Genomic DNA, 18,715 nt, shown 5'->3' with positions numbered 1-18,715 from the left:
CACCAGATCCTTAACCCATTGAGCCACAAGGGAATTCCTATGGTTTCTTTTATACCTGGCATGTTTCCTACATTTAATGCTACCTTTCTGGCCCAGGTGGAGTCTAGATTTGCAACTTTTAGTATAGTTATTGGAAGGCTAGGTCTAAAAGAGACAGATGGGCCTGTGAAGAAGAGATTTGGGAGTGGCTGAGGCTTAGCCTATAGCAGGCCTGTGGGAGTTGAAGCTGTGGGTATGTGTGAGCTCATCCCCAGGGAGAGGGTGCAGGGAGGATGGGTGGTGGGTTAACAGCAGACTATCATAGGGGAAGGGGCACACCCTGCCTTTAAGGAGGGGAGCAAAGATAGTATCTTTTCAAGGAGGAGGCTGGACAGAGATTCAAAGAGGTGAGTAGAGAGACGAGAGGGTGGCTGATGGAGCATCTTAGCCTTATTATTAGAGAGAGAACTGTGGGCAAACATCTGAGGCCAAAGCTTAAATAGTTAAACAGTACGTTCTCAGGTGAGCTCCAGGTCTGTGGGCAGGCAGGAAGCAGGTGTCCCATTACCCTTGCCCACAGCACGCCTGGTAACCAACTGTTGCTCCATGGCATGGTTTGTTGTGGCAGTTGTCTCTGAGGCTCCAGTGACATGGTTGCAGCTGAGCATGGTAAGCATCATGTCACTTGCCTTTTTTTTTTTTTTTTAAATAATGTGACATGTTAAGGAAAATGTGGTCTTTTCCTCATGGCCATGGTGGGGCTGCTTGTGGCTGGAAGGTTTTGTTTTTTGGAGTATGTGCTGGGAAGGAGTATCTGAGAAAGGGAAGCATGGGAACTGAAGTGGGAAAGATGGGTCAGTGGCGTCCTGTGGCAGCTTCAAGACCAGGCTGAGGGGTTTGGACTTGGTTCTGTGGCAACAAGGAGCCAAGGTACACTCCTAGAGGTGGGAGTTGGGGGCAGGTGTGTGGTTAATGCATCTCCTTGGCCCCAGGGCTGATAGCTAGTCTGGCCAAAGTAGGCATGCTGTAAACGGGACAGTGGTGAGTGAATGAATCAATGAATGAATTTGGTGGATAACGGATGATGATGTGATCAAAGTTTTAGGTTTAGGTCAAATAGCCCCCAGAATCAATGTTGGTTGGTTCAAAGTCCTCAAACTTTGGGAATCAGATTCACCTTCAATTGTACTTCAGTGCTGGCCTCCCTTCCTGGAGAAGATTACTTAACCTTTCCAGGCATCGGTTTCCTTGTTTGTAAAGTGAGAATAGTTATATGTGTTTGTAGGTTTGCATTTAGAGTTTGAGTCTGGCACAGAGGCCAGTTTTCTTACTGAGCGCCCTCCCCTTGCCTCTCTTCCAGTCTTCGCAGGGCCCTGGGGCAGTGGCACAGGCCTGTCATCTCCTATTGCTGCCTTTCTCAAATGAAGACAGCTCCGGGTCTTTCCAGGAGGTCTTCCTCTCTTTGTAAACAAAGTCCCACTGTTTTGTCAAGGCCTTTCTGCTTCATCAGGTCAATGACCTTTCTCTTCTCTGACTTTCTGCCATACTTGAACATGTGAATCACATAATCTAGAAAGAATGTGATTAAACAGGGTCACATGTAATTCTTGTTCAGTCAGATTCTAAATTCCTTAAGGACAGAAATTGTGCCCTTAAAAAATAATAAAAGTAATGGGTGACAATGTAAAGAACTGAATAGTATAGAAGGTGGAGAGTGGAAAATAAAGTCCTCTAACCACCATTCCTACTTCCCACGTGTAACCATTGCTAGCAGTTTGTTTATTTTCCTAGAAATAGTGTATGCATATGAAATAATACAGGTAATGAATCATATGTAGAAATAATAAATTAGTATATTTAATTATAATTATATATGAATAACAAATGAAACATTTATATATGTATATATATACATATGTTATACACGTGTATTATTATCATCAATGGTCTATGTAAGGCCTATTTATCTATCCATCTCCTACCTATGCACCATCTATTTTGTTTATTATTTTATTCATTTATTTATCACCATTTTACATTCCCATTTCCCTTCTCCCTTATAGGCAGTCATTTTAATGTGAGATCTATATACACACACATATATATGTGAGATATATACATCTTTACTTTTGCAAACTATTATTAAATGTAATTATGCTAATACATCATTTAAACATAAATGGATATATATGTGTGTATATGTAGTTCCATATTGGTACATAAAAAACTGCCTTATTCTTATCAGTAGCTGTATAGTATTTCATTGTGTAGAGATGACATTTGTATCCCCTATTGTACTTTGTACATCGTCTTATACTTTGCTATTACAAATAATACTACAATGACGATTTTTGCACAAGCACCTTTGCACACTTGTATGAATTTATCTGTAGAACAAATTGTAATTCTTAGTAGTGGAATGTTAATTTTACTTTCTTTTATTTTTTTATTTTTAAATTTAGGGTTGCACCTGCAGCATACGGAAGTTCCTGGGCTAGGGGTCAAATCAGAGCTGCAGCTGCCAGCCTACACCACAGCCAGAGCAACCTACATGGAAGCTTGTGGCAATGCCAGATCCTTACCCCACTGAGTGAGGCCAGGGATGGAACCCACAACCTCTTAGATACTAGTCGGGTTCTTAAGCCGACGAGCCACAAAGGGAACTCCTGGAATATTCATTTTATATTCTTTTTTTTTTCTTTTTTTGTCTCTTGTCTTTTTGTTGTTGTTGTTGCTATTTCTTGGGCCGCTCCCACGGCATATGGAGGTTCCCAGGCTAGGGGTTGAATCGGAGCTGTAGCCACTGGCCTACGCCAGAGCCACAGCAACGCGGGATCCGAGCCGCGTCTGCAACCTACACCACAGCTCATGGCAACACCGGATCCTTAACCCACTGAGCAAGGGCAGGGATTGAACCCGCAACCTCATGGTTCCTAGTCGGATTCGTTAACCACTGCGCCACGACGGGAACTCCCTCATTTTATATTCTGGTTGCTATTGTCAAGTTACTCTCCAAAGAGAAAAATTTCTTTCTTTACCAAGAGAGAGGAGAGTAGATAGAATTTGAGTCTTTTGACAACAAACCGAAGCGTTTGCTAAACCATGAGGTTTAAAAGAAAAGACTATCATGGGTGGAGACAGTCTCTGTGCAGACACAGCTGCTCTCTTGAGTGCCACCCCCTGGGCAGAGGCGGACATCATTTCACCCACATCCTACGATGTTCATAGTCATAGGTATCACACATTATAGCTGGGAAACTGGGAACTGTAGCCCACCCCTGTTCCACCAAATCTTGAAAGTATAGAAGGAGAGGGTAGGATGCAGTTGACGTTAAATGGCTCTGTTATTGGGCAAGTTATTGGGCTTTATCCTGAGATCAGTGTAGGGTTGCAGAAGGACCTGCTTATGTATTTCATTGCTCACTCCTGACCAAGTCCTCTGGTTGGCACTCTTGCAGTGGACTTGGGCATGGCAAAGTGTTCACTGAGGACCTTCCATGTGCCAGGCACTGGGCTGGCTATTTTACCTGCTTTATTCCTAACCACAAACCTGCAGAGGAGGCCCATGATCCCCAGTACACACAGAGACTTAAAGATGTGGAGGAGCTTGCCCAAGGCTGAGGCTCTGATTCTACATCTGTGTGGTTGTAAAGCCCACACATTTCCTTTCCAAGTTCTTGCTGAGTAGTGCCAGCCATACATTACAGGCTCGTGCTGGCCAGTGTATAGTACACACAGCCACATACACCAGGCCTAACTCGGACTCTCTTCTCATTTTCCAGGTCCTCTCAGCTTCTGTGCCTACTGCCGTGGCCTTGGTGGCAGGCACCCTCCCTCCGGGGTCAGCCCAGGGCTCTCCCCACCCATGCAGTCCCTCACTCCCACCAGTGAGGGACTCAGTGGCCCCCTTTTGGCGGCCTACTCTCGTCCCGCCTTCAAATTCCAGCCTCGAAGAGAAAGTGTAGACTGGAGGCGCATTAGCGCCCTGGACGTGGACCGCGTGGCATGGGAGCTGGATGTGGCCACCCTGCAGGAGAACATTGCCAGTGTCACCTTCTGCAACTTGGATGGGGAGGTGTGCAGCCGCTGTAGGCAGCCGGTGGACCCGGCGCTGCTCAAGGTGGTGCGGCTGGCACAGCTCAGCATCGAGTACCTGCTGCACTGTCAGGATTGCCTGAGCACCAGTGTAGTCCAGCTAGAGGCACGGCTGCAGGCCAGCCTGGGCCAACAGGAGCATGGCCGCCAGGAGCTGGGCCGCCAGGCTGATGAGCTCAAGGGTGTGCGGGAGGAGAGCCGCCGGCGGCGCAAGATGATCAACACCCTGCAGCAGCTGCTCCTGCAGACAGGTGCCCAGAGCTACCACACGGTGAGCCACTTCTGCAGGGCAGGCATGCTGGGAGGGCTGTGTGCCCAGCCTCCACCACCTGCACGGCACCACCACTGGGCCACAGGGACTGGGAGCAGATTTTGGACATGCCACCCCCACCATAGAGCCTGAGGGTGTTTCATTGGGTCTACAGCTGTGGGGTGGGTGAGTGTAGATGTGTGGCAGGTGTGTATATGAGTGAAGAATGTGGATGTGCTTATGAAGAGGGTGCATGTCTCAGTGTGTTCAAGTGTGAATGTATGCAAGGGGTGCGTGTGTTTACGAATGACATGTAAATGTGTCTAAGATGTATATGTGATTGCTTGGAGGGTACATCTGTGAATGATTTGTGCCTGTATGTGTGTAGAGTGTGTGGCATGTTACATGTGCTTGTATGTGAAATGTGCACGTAAAGTTTATTTATGGTGTGTGTGAATGAATGAAGTGTGTGTATGCATATAAGGGTGTGCATACTTACGGAGGGCATATGTATGCATAAAGGCTTCATATGTGATGTGTAAAGGTGTGTGTAAGAGGTGTCTGAGTGTATGTGTGGAATCAGTACGTGACAAGGGATTGGTAGAGCCAGGCCTGTTCTGGAAAAGTGACTCTATTATTCAACCAAGTGACCAAGTGGCATTTGAGCATCTGCATCTCTTTGGAAAGTGTAGACTGGGGACAGTTGCCCTTCAATAAATTGCAAACTGGCCAAGCTCTCTGCCAGGCTCTGAGGATGAAGGCACAAATCATGCTGGGTAAGGTTTTCCAGAAACTTATAGTTTGGGGGTGGGTGGGACAGAAGGAACTATTAGGATGTGATGTTAATGCATTGAGTGTCAATTGATATAATTAATATAGTATTGACTATGACAAAAGGGTCAGAACCTTTTCAGCAGTAAATGCCAACACAGCAATCTAACCTGGCTTAGGCCAGTAAGGAATATATTGTTTAACTGAAGATCCAGGGTTATGGTGGGACTTACGTGATGGAACCAGAATCTAGTTTCTTTCTCTGCAGCTCTTGACAATTCTTTGTCATTGTGGATTCCTTTCTTAGCCAGGCTCTGTCCGTGTGGTAGCGAGTTGGGCCACTGCAATGTCAACATCTCATTTCCCCAGATTCAAGGCTGGCATGGCAGAGGGCCTGTTTTAGTGTCTGGCTGTGAGTATGCTGCTTGGGGTGGGAATGGGAAAGCAGGGAAGGGTGGAGTGAGGGGAAGGGCCTATCATTTGGAATAAGATGCCTTATGAAACATTCCCTGCCCCACTCAACTGGTAATTCCTTCAGACATCTAGAAATTCATATGTCACTTTAGAACTCTAGAGTGGGCAAAGTCCCTCAACCCAGGCTGTATCCATGTAGATTAGGTTTAGCTGTGAGTGACAGGAAACCTTAAATCATAGTAGTTTGAAACAGAAGCTTATTTCTGTCTATCATGAATAAAGGTTAGAGGTAAACAATCTAAACCTAAATTGTGGGAGTTCTTGCTGTGGCTCAGTGGGTTAAGAACCTGACATAGTGTCTGTGAGGATGTGGGTTCGATCCTTGGCCTTGCTCAGTAGGTTAAGGATCTGGTGTTGCTATGAGCTGTGGTGTAGGTTGCAGATGCAGCTCGGATCCCATGTTGCTGTGGCTATGGCGTAGGCCAGCGGCTGTAGCTCTGATTTGACCTGGGAGTTTCCATATGCCATACCTGCAGCCCTAAAAAAATAAAAATGAACCTAAATTGTGGTATGTAATGCCACAAACCATCGTGAGCCCAGTCCTGGATGTGTTTTTTGCCAGCCAGCCATGTCATGTGGCTTCTGCCTCCTGGCCCAGGATGGCTGCCTGAGTTCCACCTCTCAGGTCCACATTCTATTCAGCAGGAGGAGGGAGGATGAGGAATGTCATTCATCTTTCTTTAATAACGTCTTCAAGAAGTGGTTGCAGGAGTTCCTGTAGTGGCTCAGCGGTTAACGAATCTGACTAGCATCCATGGGGATGCAGGTTTGATCCCTGGCCTTGCCCAGTGGGTTACGGAGCTGGCATTGCCATGAGCTGTGGTGTAGGTCACAGATGTAGCTCAGATCCCGCATTGCTGTGGCTGTGGCATAGACCAGCGGCTACAGCTCTGATTTGACCCCTAGCCTGGGAAGCTCCATATGCTGCAAGTGCGGACCTAAAAAGCAAAAAAAAAAAAAAAAAAAGTGTTTGCATATACTACTTCTGTTTACATGCCATTGGCTACAATTTACTCACATGGCCACACCTTGTTGTAAGAGACACTGGGACATATAGTGTTTGTTCTTATTAGCCTCATGACCAGCTTGAAATCAAGGTTTTATTGCTAAGGTAGAAGGGAAAATGGGATTAGGAGAACAAGTGAAAATTTCTGTTAAATAAAGACAGCAAATAATCTGCCCTCTTATTCTGATTGACTAGTAATGGCATCCTGCAAAGCTGTGTTGGAAGAACTTAAGTTTTACAGTGAAAAGGTGATACGATAGATTGGCAGTGTCTAGAATGCTTGAGGAGCGTGAAGTGGAATTTCAGATGCTCTATTTACTATCCTTTTCTCTGGTGGTTCTCAACTCTGGGTGGAACTTGGACATTAATGCGTTTTGAGAAAACTTTTTATGGCGGAAAATTTCAAATGTATACAAGAGTAGAGAGAATGTCCTGCTGTGTAGCCCTGGGAACTATGTCTAGTCACTTATGATGGAGCATGATAATGTGCAGAAATAGAATGTATACATGGATGTGTCACTGGTTCACCATGCTGTACAGTAGAAAAAAAATTTGTATTGGGGAAATAACAATTAAAATAAAATAAAATAAAAAGGCAAAAAAAAAAGAAAAAAAAGAGTAGAGAGAATAATGTAATGAACCTTCATCTGCACACTTCCCAGCCCAGTGGTTATCAACTCATGGCCAATGTTCTTGCATTTGTTCGCCCACCCCTGGATTATTTTGAAGTGTACTAGTCATATGATTTTACCTGCAAATATTTCACTATGTATCTCTAAAAGTCAAGGATTCCCACTTTTAAACATAAACGTGATACCATCATCATGCCCTGGAAAACCAACAAAAATTCCTTAGTGTCATCAAATACCTAGTCATTGTTCAGAGCTCCCCACAGCACTGGTAAGGTTTTAAAGCTCAGAAAAAAATATTTATTTGGAGGAGTGGTATAAAATATATATGTACACATATGTGTTTTGGGTTCACATCACTGCCTTACACAGTAAATCAAACTCTTCTTTTCTGAAGCAGCTCAGGGGTCCCAAGCATGGGCGTTTTGATGAGGGGAGAACCCCAGACTGACTCAGGTGTGCTAACCCTGCACTTCCCACCATTTCCCTCTGTGTAGTGCCACTTGTGTGACAAGACGTTCATGAATGCCACCTTTCTCCAGGGCCACATGCAGCGCAGGCATGCGGGCATGGTGGAATGTGGTAAGTCCAGGGGGCCCTCCTGGGACTGTGGAAGGGCCTGGGCTGGGGTTAGTCAGTGGGGGACACACCCAGCACCAAAGCTGCCCTCATAATCTCATCATCTGCTTGAGGATGGGGTGACCCCACCATCCACCACAGGGGGATCTCACATGGGGTGGGAGGGTTTCTGACCATGTGTTTAGAGAAAAAGGGCTGGGAGTCTGCCAGGTAGGTTGTTTGTCTTAGCTTTGCCCCTTTCTCTTATGTGACCGTGATCAGTATTTCCCTCTGAGTCTCAGTGTCCTTCACTGTGTATGGGGTAGGCAGACCCTGCGGCTTTGAAGGGCCCTTACCTCCCACCCTTCTGTGAATCTGCTGTTCTTTGATGCTGACTATGAATAAGCTTGATGGGGGTTAATGGGCAGTCAGACCAGCTCTATGTCTTTCTTATATACGTGAGCTTATTATGACTTAATCACTGTAATTTTACCTTTTCAAATTCTAAAACGAGGGGCAAGGCTGTTATGTTTTCTGCATTAAGAGATTTGTATACTTGATATCTGTTTTCTTGAGGTTCAACAAGCACTAGCTGTTAAAACATAAAATACAGAATATTTTATAATATTTTTATTAAAATTATTATAAATTATTATGAAAATATAATATGATATAATGTAATATAGATTAAATATAAAATCCCATTGAATAAAACTTTTTTCTCTTTATTTTAATTTTCTTTTCAAAGAACAGAATTTTAAAACAGCAACATACCTAGTTACTATGTATTTATGATATATTTAATTCTTGGTTCTGTGTTAGAGGCAGTTAAAGAAAAACAGATTTTATGCTTATTAAATATATTTTTCCTGATAAAGATTTATGTCTTTGAAGAGGTATTTTTACACTCATGGTCATAGCAGCACTATTCATAGTAGCTAAGATGTAAAAGATACATATATATATAATGTATTTTTATAAATACATATATATAAATATTCAGCCTTAAAAAGAAAGGTAATTCTGCAGTATTCTACAATAGGATGTTATGCTAAATGAACTAAACCAGTCACAAATGGACAAATATATTTATGATTTCACTGATATGAGGTACCTAAATTAGTCAAATTCATAGCAACAGAAAGTAGAATGGTTGTTGCCAAGGGCTGAGGAAGAGGGAATGAGGAGTTATTGTTTAGTGAGTACTGTTTTATAAGATGGAAAGCATACTGCAGATGGATGATGGTGATAGTGGCACAACATTATGAATATATTTAATACCACCAAACTATATGTTTAAAAATGGCTAAGATGGGAGTTCCCTTGTGGCTCAACAAGTTAAAGGATCTGGCATTGTCACTGCTGTGGCTCTGATTATTGCAGTGGTGTGGGTTTGGTCCCTGAGCCTGGAACTTCTGCATGCTGTTGGTGTGGCAAAAAAAAAAAAAAGTAAGATAGTAAATTTCATGTCATGTGTATTTGGCCACAATAAAAAAAATTGGAAAAATAACATGCCTTTGATATAGAAAATTTAAATACAGAAAGGTAGAAAAGAGAAAATAAAAACCATAGACAATATCACCTGCAGTTAGTACGCTGGTGTATTTTTGGTCATTATTTTCTGTATACGTATATAGTCAAAGGATGCAGTTTTGGCTACTGCTTATTTTTCATTAAGAGTATATCATATTTTCCAATGTCATTAAGTCATCTCTGAAAATATGATTTTTAATGGCTGCATAGTAGTTCATCATGTGGCAATCATAATTTCACAATTGAATTATTTCATAATTTACATGTTATTAAAAATTACCCTGTTATAAATCACATGATGATGACATTTTTGTACATAAATCTTTGTGCATATTCCTTATTATTTCCTTAATGTAAAATGCTGTAAGGAGAGGAAAAATATTTTTGTAAGGCATCTTTGGCTACATTAATGTTCATTAATTTCCTGTCAGGCAGCTGGCTTCTCAGATACCCCAGCTCTCCCATTCTGTACTCACCTCAGATCTCTTAATTAACCCAAATTAATTTCCACTGCATCTAAAATTTGCTTGTTATTGAAAAATCCCATTTGAGAAAAGCCATATATCTCTTTTCAAAGAAAAGCTTAAAGTTTTAATAACAGTACCATCTAATAATCCCTAAATGTGCTTATAAAGTTTCAAATGTTCAAGTGCAATTGGTGTCTTTTTTCATTAACCCTTAACTCTCAGTTTGTCAGTATTGTTTGTGGTTTAGTTAGAATATTCTCCTATAATTCAAAGTTTATTTATAATGCATATTGCCTTTTTATTTGAAATTTAAAACTACACATATAAACTATACTTATATTGCTGGAAAAAGTGAACCTAAAACTACAATTATTTTCATTACTTTAATTCCCCTCTGATCGCTGACAGGATATATAGATAAGTTCTTTGTGTTAATCATCGGTACATATAAGCTATTTGGTTCCTGCTTCTGTTACTCTACTAGTTTTGCATTCACATTTCCATGGGTCAATACTGTTAAAATAGTTATTTTGATTTAATTTAATTTAATTTAGTTTAATTTTTGGCTGCACCTGTGGCATGTGGAAGTTCCCAGGCCAGGAATTGAACTTGTGCCACAGCAGTGATTGAGGCTGCTACAGTGACAATCCCAGGATGCGTAACCTGTTGCATCACAAGGGAACTCCAAAATAGATATTTTATTTTATTTTAATTATTTTTTTATGGCTGCGCCTGTGGCATGTGGAAGTTCCTGGGCCAGAAATTGAATCCGTGATGCACCTGTGACCTACGCTGCAGCTGTGGCAACACCAGACCCTTTTAACCCACTGCATGGGCCCAGGGGTTGAACCTGCACCTGCACAGTGAGCTGAGCCACTATAGCCAGATTCTGAATCCACTGTGCCACAGCAGGAACTCCCAAAATGGTTATTTTAAATGACAATAATAGTTCATATTAATGGAGCTGTCCTGCCAGGCCCTATGCTAAGCACTTTGCATTATCACATATCATCCTCACAATGACCCTCTGGCTTGGGTGCTATTATCTCCATTTTCCAGTTTGGAGAAACAGAGGGTCAGGGAGGTTATGTTATTTGCCCAGGGTCAGGGTACAATGTAAATGGCAAAACTGGTCTCAGACTGAGGCGTGACTGTTTGTACGCAAGGAACTATACGCTCCACCAACTTTGACTTATGCTGGTTGCCATCTCTTTGTGATGACCCCACAGGAAAACAGAAGAATCAGGAGCAGCCCATAGAGGAGGTGTTAGAAGAGCTGCGGGCCAAGCTAAAGTGGACCCAAGGGGAACTGGAAGCCCAGAGGGAGGCAGAGAGGCAGCGGCAGGTCCAGGTGGGTGTGGAGAGGAGTCGTCAGGGGGCTCAGTCATAGACTGGCCTGGAGACCCATGATGCACTCACATCCTGTAGGGCCAAAATTCTGGCTGCTTCCCAAGAGCCAGGGGTCAGAGCTAGGATGGCATCGTCCTGGATGTGCCAAATGATTTTAGATAATCTGGAAAGGAAAACTCAGTTACTTGGCCAGACCTGTATGGTGAAAAGAGAGCCCACAGTTTCCTGCATTAGCTCTCTCTGAGGGCACTGGCACCTGAATTTTAACTCCTTATGATATATTGTTAGTTTTTTGGGGACAAAGACTGGAAAAGCTCCAGGAAGCTGCCCAGAGGAGGTACTCAGTAAACATTTGCAGAGTGAAAATATGTTAACTTGCCGCATTCATTCTGTTTTTTATTCATTCATCACTCCTTTCAACATGCATTTATTGAGCACCAACTATGCCAGGAATTGTGCGGAATATAAATCGAGAAAAAGATGTCATCCCCATCCTCCAAGGCCTTTATAGTTCAGATAAGACTAATCCCACTCCCAGTCCAAACGACAGGGGCAGTGGGAATGAATGTCCTTTGAGTCTCCATAGTGACTTGCGTGGACAAGGGCCCTGGCAGTTTCTTAGTATTTATTCTAATGTGGAATTAACGATTCTCTTGTTCTTTCTTTTCTTTGTAGGAAGCAGAGATCATGCGTCAGAGGGAAATGGAAGTTAAGAAAGAATTTGATGAATGGAAAGAAAAAGAGCAGGCCAAATTATATGAGGAAATAGACAAGTTCAAAAAATTACTTTGGGATGAATTTAAAAGCATTAGCAACCAAAACTCTGCACTAGAAGAGGTAATTTACCTAAAAGACTTCTCAAAGTTCTTGAGTTGATAACTGGTTTACTTATTCCCCCAAACCATTTCTTTGCTTGTACCAGTTCTATCTCATCTGCCACTGGGGGCTAAAAATACTGTGAGGCCAGATACCGGAGGCCAGTGGCTAGCATTGAATCTGCTTCATCATATACTGGCTGTGTGATCTTAGGTAGATTACTTAACCTTTCTGTGCCTAAGTTTCTTTTCTGTAAGATAAGTTTCTGAAAGGGTTAAATTGCAATGTAGACAGCATTTAACATTTTCTGGTATATAGTAAGAGCTCCCTAGATATTATCCCTATTTTTGCAAAGGACTTTCATCACTGGATAAGAAATGAGGCAAAATTTAAATGAATGCATTTTTCTTCTAACAAGTACTTGCTGTGTGCTGGCTAAAAGCCAGGCATTTTGTTGGGATCTGTAGAAGTCACACATAACAGCTAACATTTACTGGCTATATTTATTCTTTTCTAGCCCCTGTGCAAAGCACTTTATATATACTAACTTTTAATCCTTATAACAACCAAACAACTACAACATTCTCAAAGCAGGTGCATCATTAGTTTATTAATTTTTTTTTAAAAAAAGCTATTGTCATTCCTCCTTTACAGGCGAGGACACTGAGGCCACATAGCTTGCCCAAAGTCACACAGCTATTACGAGGTAGAGCTGGGGTTTGAACCCAGCTCTTTATTTTTATTTGTTTTGATTTTTTATTATAGTTGAGTTACAATGTTCTGTCAATTTCTGCTGTACAGCAAAGTGACCCAGTTATACATTTATATACATTCTTTGTTTTCGTATTATCCTCCATATGTCCATCACAAGTGATTAAATGTAGTTCCCCATGCTATGCAGCAAGATCTCACTGCTTATCCACTCCAGATCCAATAGTTTGCATCTACTAACCCCAATCTCCCAGTCCCTCCCCCTCCCTCTTGGCAACTACAAGTCTATTCTCCATGTCCCTGAGTTTGTTTCTTTTCTGTAGATAGTGAACTCAGCTCTATAATCTTCAAAGCCCTTGCCCTTTTTACCAGATTGTTATCAAGTTTATTCAAGAAAAACTTGTTAATATTATCCCTGGTCTGTATCTTCCCATATAAACCTGTATAACTAGAACTGTGTCAGGAAAAAGGTTTGAGGAGAAATATTTCCAGGATGTATTTAGCTCTTACTGGTCCTCTGAACATCAAGGAAATCTTGTTATGTATTTTTTAATTGTCTAATAGTATTTCTCATGATCATTCCATGATTTGCCTAAAAAAACACTTGGGGAAGTTCCTGTCATGGCTCAGTGGTTAGAGAACCTGACTAGCATCCACGAGGACTTGGGTTTGATCCCTGACCTTGCTCAGTGGATTAAGGATCCGATGTTGATGTGGCTGTGGTATAGGCCAGCGACTACAGTTCTGATTGGATCCCTAGCCTGGGAACCTCCATATAACGCTGGTGCGGCCCTAAAAGACAAATAAGACCAAACCAAACCAAACCAAACCAAACCAAACCAAACACTTGGACAACTTTTCCAGAAGGGGATTGTCATAGGATATGTGTGGAGCCTTGGTGGTCCATCATCTCAATCTGAGGTGAGAGGCCAAGGATGGAGGGTGGTGGGGTTGAAATGAGAGCTCTGTGTGTGTGGGGGTGTGTGGGTGTAAGTGTATGTATGTGTGTGTGTGTATTTATAGTGACCTGAGTCCTCCCATCCTAAACGTTGCCCCAGGGCGGTCAGGAATGCTTTGTGGAAGACAGGATGATGCTCCACCATGTGGACATCATGCTCCCGACCCCCAGCTCCACAGCCATCATCCCTGAGCTCATCTGAACCTCTCCTGACTCCCACACATCCTGCCATGGTACTCACTCACTAGACAATCAATAAATAGGTATTGAGTTGAATTTGGAGTTGTGGTTCAGAGACCACATCCTCAATAATTGAAAGTTTACTTTGGGTTAGGAAATTCTGAGTTTTGGTAAATGAGGACATAATTCTCACTACCATCCATGGTTTCCTTTTAGCTTGGACCTCATTGTCCTAAACTGGAACATCCTGTTTTTTTTGTCCTTTCCCTATAGGATGACTTATATTTTTGTATTTGTGTGTCTCCCCCTGTCTCCTCTCACATGACATTTTATTATTTTCCTTTTTGGAGGACTGTGCCCATGGCATGTGAAAGTTCCAGAGCTAGGGATTGAACCCGCACTACAGCAGTGACCCAAGCCAGATCCTTAACCTACTGAGCCACCAGGGAACTCCCATTATTATTTTTCTTTTATTAAAGTGTAGGAACCAAACTGGATACAAAACTCTCAATGTAGCTGGATAATTATTTTGTTGACTTTTTTTTTTTTTAATTCTGGAGGGGAAAAACAGATAAGATTATATTTAGAGTAACTGAGAAACACTGTGAGTCTACTTTCAAAACACAAGACTCTCCGTGATGTTAGGAGGGTCAATGAGAGATAAATACATTTTGAAAATATTTCTCCTCGAAATTTTCCCCTTGGTATGGAAATCTGAGAGCTTACTTTTGCTAAATCATCTGACTGAAGAGAGAACTTTAGATTAGATGAGGGGTAAATCCAGCTGCCCAAAGGAGTGTCTAATTGGAGGGAAAATACCATGAAGTTGGTAGAACCAAGAAAGCCAGCTCTCTGGTGCGTAACAAGCAGTGGTGTGAAGACAGAAAGTGACCTATCAAAGATGTGCGTACATCTGATAAGGCACTTGAGTCTATAAAAATATTCATGGGGTTTAGAAATGGTTAACATTTGGACCCAATATTGCTTTAGCAGTAATTGAGAAGAGTTAAAGATTAGCAAAAATATGTTAATATATTAAACCCAGAGATTTAGCATTTCTCTAAAGCTTTAATAGGGCTTATGAGTTTTATATAGTAATAGAGATGAAGATATTTAGTCACTGCTGTAGTGATGTGGTTAAAAATATAACCATAAATGGGTGAAAAGGCAACCTTCTCTTTGGTCCACTTTTCTGGGCCTTCTCCTTCAGATCACACACTGTTAGGTCAGGAAGCATTAGGGATTGGTGACATGACTCCAAGCTGTGAAAAGCCAGACCTTCTTCATGACAGCCAGGCTTTCTTTTTGTGGGAAGAAGGTCAGGAGCCAGGGAATGGTCTGGAGTGCCTGAGACCCTCCTCGAGTCTCTAAGATCCTGATTCTCTTTAGTTTATTCAAGACTGAGGTAGAAATGAGGCAGGTCAGGTGATCTCTGGGTTTTGAGGACAGCAGAACTGCAGTGCAATTGAAATGACACTCTTGAAGTCTGTTCTTCCACGGGGACTTGCTTCTCCTGGGAAAGGGCTGAGCTCTCAGAACCCTCGTGAAGGGAAGTTTGGACTTGTGTGACTGCAGGCTTGCAGAATACCTAGTGAGTTCAAATTGGGGCTTTGTGGTGGGGGTAGGGTATGCCCTTCTTGCACTGCTCCAGGTAAGAAAGACAACATCATGATTAGATCTTTATCTAAATGAAGCTATGCTCTGGCTTTTTCAGAAGCTGCAGGCACTGCAGTCCTATGGTGTGATGAAGTCCAACCTCGGGTCCCTGCAGGATGAGGAGCCCAAGGAGCAACTCATGCAGGCTCAGGAGCTGCAGGCCTTAAAGGAGAAGGTGAGCTGATGCATGCCCCATGCCTTTCTTCCCTGCTGTCTTTCAGCAGACCTCATCATTTTGGCTCTATGGTTTTCAGGAAGTTGAAAGACATCAAAGTTCTATATTTTCAGACCTTCTGCCAATACATGAAAGTGTAGACTAGAGTTCTTAGGGTGCTTAGGTGAGGCTGGTGACATACATGTGTGCAGCATCAGATTTGCCTGGGATGTTTTTCAAAATACATATGGTTGTGTATTTTATGGGACATCTCTGCTCTCATTTTGACTCCAACCCAGCTGAAAACAGTTTTTATTATTGTATTTTATTATATTAAAGAGTTCTTTGCTTTTTATGGCTGCACCTACAACTTTTGGAAGTTCCCAGGCTAGGGATAGAATTGGAGCTGCAGCTGCTGGCCTACACCACAGCCACAGCAAGGCTGGATCTGAGCCACATCTGTAGCCCATGCCATAGCTTGCAGCAATGCCGGATCCTTAACTCACTGAGGCGAGGCCAGGGTTGGTACCGCATCCTCATGGATTCTAATCGGGTTCTTAACCTTAACACTGAGCAACAACAGGAACTCTTGAAAAGAGTTTTTAGAAAGTGTGAAAATCTCCTGGCTTTGACAATATTTGGAATGGATCTAATAGTATGATAGTAAATATTTGACAGCCAGTTGTCTGGAACTACAAAAGCTTTTATTTGTAGCATTTGCCATTTTTCATGGTGTAAGTAAGTATTCCCAGAATGGCCGATTTCATGCTGCCAATGTGAAGTCACTGGACAGAACTGAGAAGACGTATGCATAACCCACTGTCACTTCCTGAGAGGAGGTGGCCTGGCCTCCACTGGGTGAACCTTACATTAGTCCAGTTGTATATGGTGTGTATCTCTGATACACAGTGAGGAAGGACAGTTGGCACAGTCATTAAATCATGTTGTGCTTCTGCTTCTGCTCTCCAAGACTGTTAATGTTTAACTAACAGTTAATAGGAAAGTGTTTCCACTGCTCGAAGGTTCAAAAGTTTCACATTTAAAAAAGCCATTGTTTTTCTACAAACTCTGTTCACAAACTTTCCCTATTTTTCTACTGATTTCCTTATCAATTTGTGAGTTTGTATAATGTATGGGAATTAACCCAACCCTTTGTTGCTCTTGTTGTGGCTCTATTCCCCAGTTTTCAATTTGTCCTTCATCCTTGTTTATTAAATTTTTTTTTTTGGCCACACCCATGGCATGTGGAAGTTCCCAGGCTAGGGATCGAACCCACACCATAGTAGTGACTAGAGCCACAGCAATGACGACAACGCTGGATCCTTAACTCCAGGCCACCCGGAAACTCCTGTTAATCATGATTTTTTTTGTCTTTTTAGGGCTGCACCCATGGCATATGGAGCTTCCTGGGCTAGGGGTCCAGTCGGAGCTGTAGCTGCCAGCCTATGCCACGGCTATAGCAACGCCAGATCTGAGCTAGTCTGTGACCTATACCACAGCTCATGGCAATGCTGGATCTTTAACCCACTGAGTGAGGCCAGGAATCAAACCCACATGCTCATGGATACTAGTTGGGTTCATTAACCGCTGAGCCACGATGGTAACTCCTATCATGGTTTTGATCATAAAAAATTAGTGATGTTTTTATGGTCAAAATGATCAAGTTATCAATCTTTTGTTTTTGGCCACTCTGATTTAAAAAGAAAATTTTCTTGTGTTTTCTTTTGTTAGTTATTTTACTTGCTTATCTATTCATCCATTCATTCATTCATACATGTCACTTTATTGAGGTATTATTCACTCATAAAAAGCTCTGCATATTTAGTGTATATAACTCATTGAGTTTGGGGGGGTAAGTGTAGCCATATTTTGGCTATTGTGACTAATGCTGCAATGAACATGGGTGTGTGGCTATCTCTTTGAAGCCCTGATTTCAATTCCTTTGGATCAGTACCAAGAAGTGGGATTGTTGGATTATATGGTAGTTCTATTTTTGGTTTGATTTTAACAAAAGAAAAAAAAGCAAGTTTATAACGTGTATACTTCATAGATACAGGGGAAATTCCCCTGGGGAAAAATGAGTAACTCCTGGTTTTTAACATTGTGAGGAGCCTCCATCCTGTTCTTCCATAATGACTATACCAATTTATGTTCTCACCTACAGTATTCAAGGGCTCTTTTTCTCCATATCCTTGCCAACACTTGTTATCCTTTTAAAAAATAACAGCCATCTCAACAAGAATGAGGTGGCACCTCACATGGTTTGATTTGCTTTCCTCTGCTGATTAATGATGTTGGGACACCTTTTCATATACCTGTTGACTATTTGTAGCTGTGTTTTGGAGAAATATCTATTCAGGTTCTTTGTCAATTTTTTAAATTAGGTTTCTTTTCTTTTCTTTTTTTTTTTTTGCCGTTGAGTTGTATGAGTTCCTTATATTTTGGCTATTAACTCCTTATCAGATACATGGTTTGCAAATATTTTCTCCCACTCCATATTGTCTTTTCATCTGTTGATTGTTTCCTTTGCTGTGCAGCGGCTTTAGCTTGATGGAGTCCTGCTTGTTTATTGTTGCTTTCATTGCCTGTGCTTTTGGTATCACATCCAAAAAAATCAGTTGCTGAGATCAATGTCTCTGTTTTCTTTTAGGAATTTTAGGGTTTCTCTTCTTACATTTAAATCTTTAATTTGTTTTAAGTTGGTTTTTGTATATGGTGTAAGCTATTAGTTCAGTTTCATTCTTTTGCATGTGGATATCCATTTTTCCCAACACCTTTTACTGAAGAGACTATTGTTTTACTATTTTGTATTCTGGGTGCCCTTGTCAAAGTTGTTTTTTTTTTTTGTCTTTTGTCCTTTTTAGGGCTGCATCCGTGGCATATGGAGGTTCCCAGGCTAGAGGTCTAATCAGAGCCTATGCCAGAGCCACAGCAACGCCAGATCTGAGCCATGTCTGTGACCTACACAACAGCTCACAGCAACACCAGATCCTTAACCCACTGAGCAAGGCCGGGGATAGAACCCGCAACCTCATGGTTCCTAGTCAGATTCGTTTCCACTGTGCCACAGTGGGAACTCCTGTCAAAGATTTTTGACCATGTATGTGTGGGTTTAATTTGGGGTTTTG

The 18,715-nt window shown here is 42.1% G+C and overlaps 1 protein-coding gene across 1 annotated transcript in view; it reads left to right on the top strand.

The window, feature by feature from the left end:
* Positions 1–606: 606 nt before the first annotated feature.
* Positions 607–18,715, top strand: part of DZIP1L (DAZ interacting zinc finger protein 1 like) — a 37,381-nt gene continuing 19,272 nt past the window's right edge. Inside the window, exons 1-6 of the mRNA XM_047783075.1 lie at positions 607–648; positions 3,762–4,345; positions 7,702–7,786; positions 10,992–11,113; positions 11,788–11,949; positions 15,492–15,608. Of these exons, the coding sequence (XP_047639031.1) occupies positions 630–648; positions 3,762–4,345; positions 7,702–7,786; positions 10,992–11,113; positions 11,788–11,949; positions 15,492–15,608 (1,089 nt within the window). The 5' untranslated portion in view covers positions 607–629. The remainder of the gene's footprint in view (positions 649–3,761; positions 4,346–7,701; positions 7,787–10,991; positions 11,114–11,787; positions 11,950–15,491; positions 15,609–18,715) is intronic.

The sequence above is a fragment of the Phacochoerus africanus genome, chromosome 1 (assembly GCF_016906955.1).
Source record: "Phacochoerus africanus isolate WHEZ1 chromosome 1, ROS_Pafr_v1, whole genome shotgun sequence".
Classification (NCBI taxonomy): domain Eukaryota; kingdom Metazoa; phylum Chordata; class Mammalia; order Artiodactyla; family Suidae; genus Phacochoerus; species Phacochoerus africanus.
Note: the sequence above shows the minus strand (reverse complement) of the source record. Positions and strands in the feature narration are given on the sequence as shown.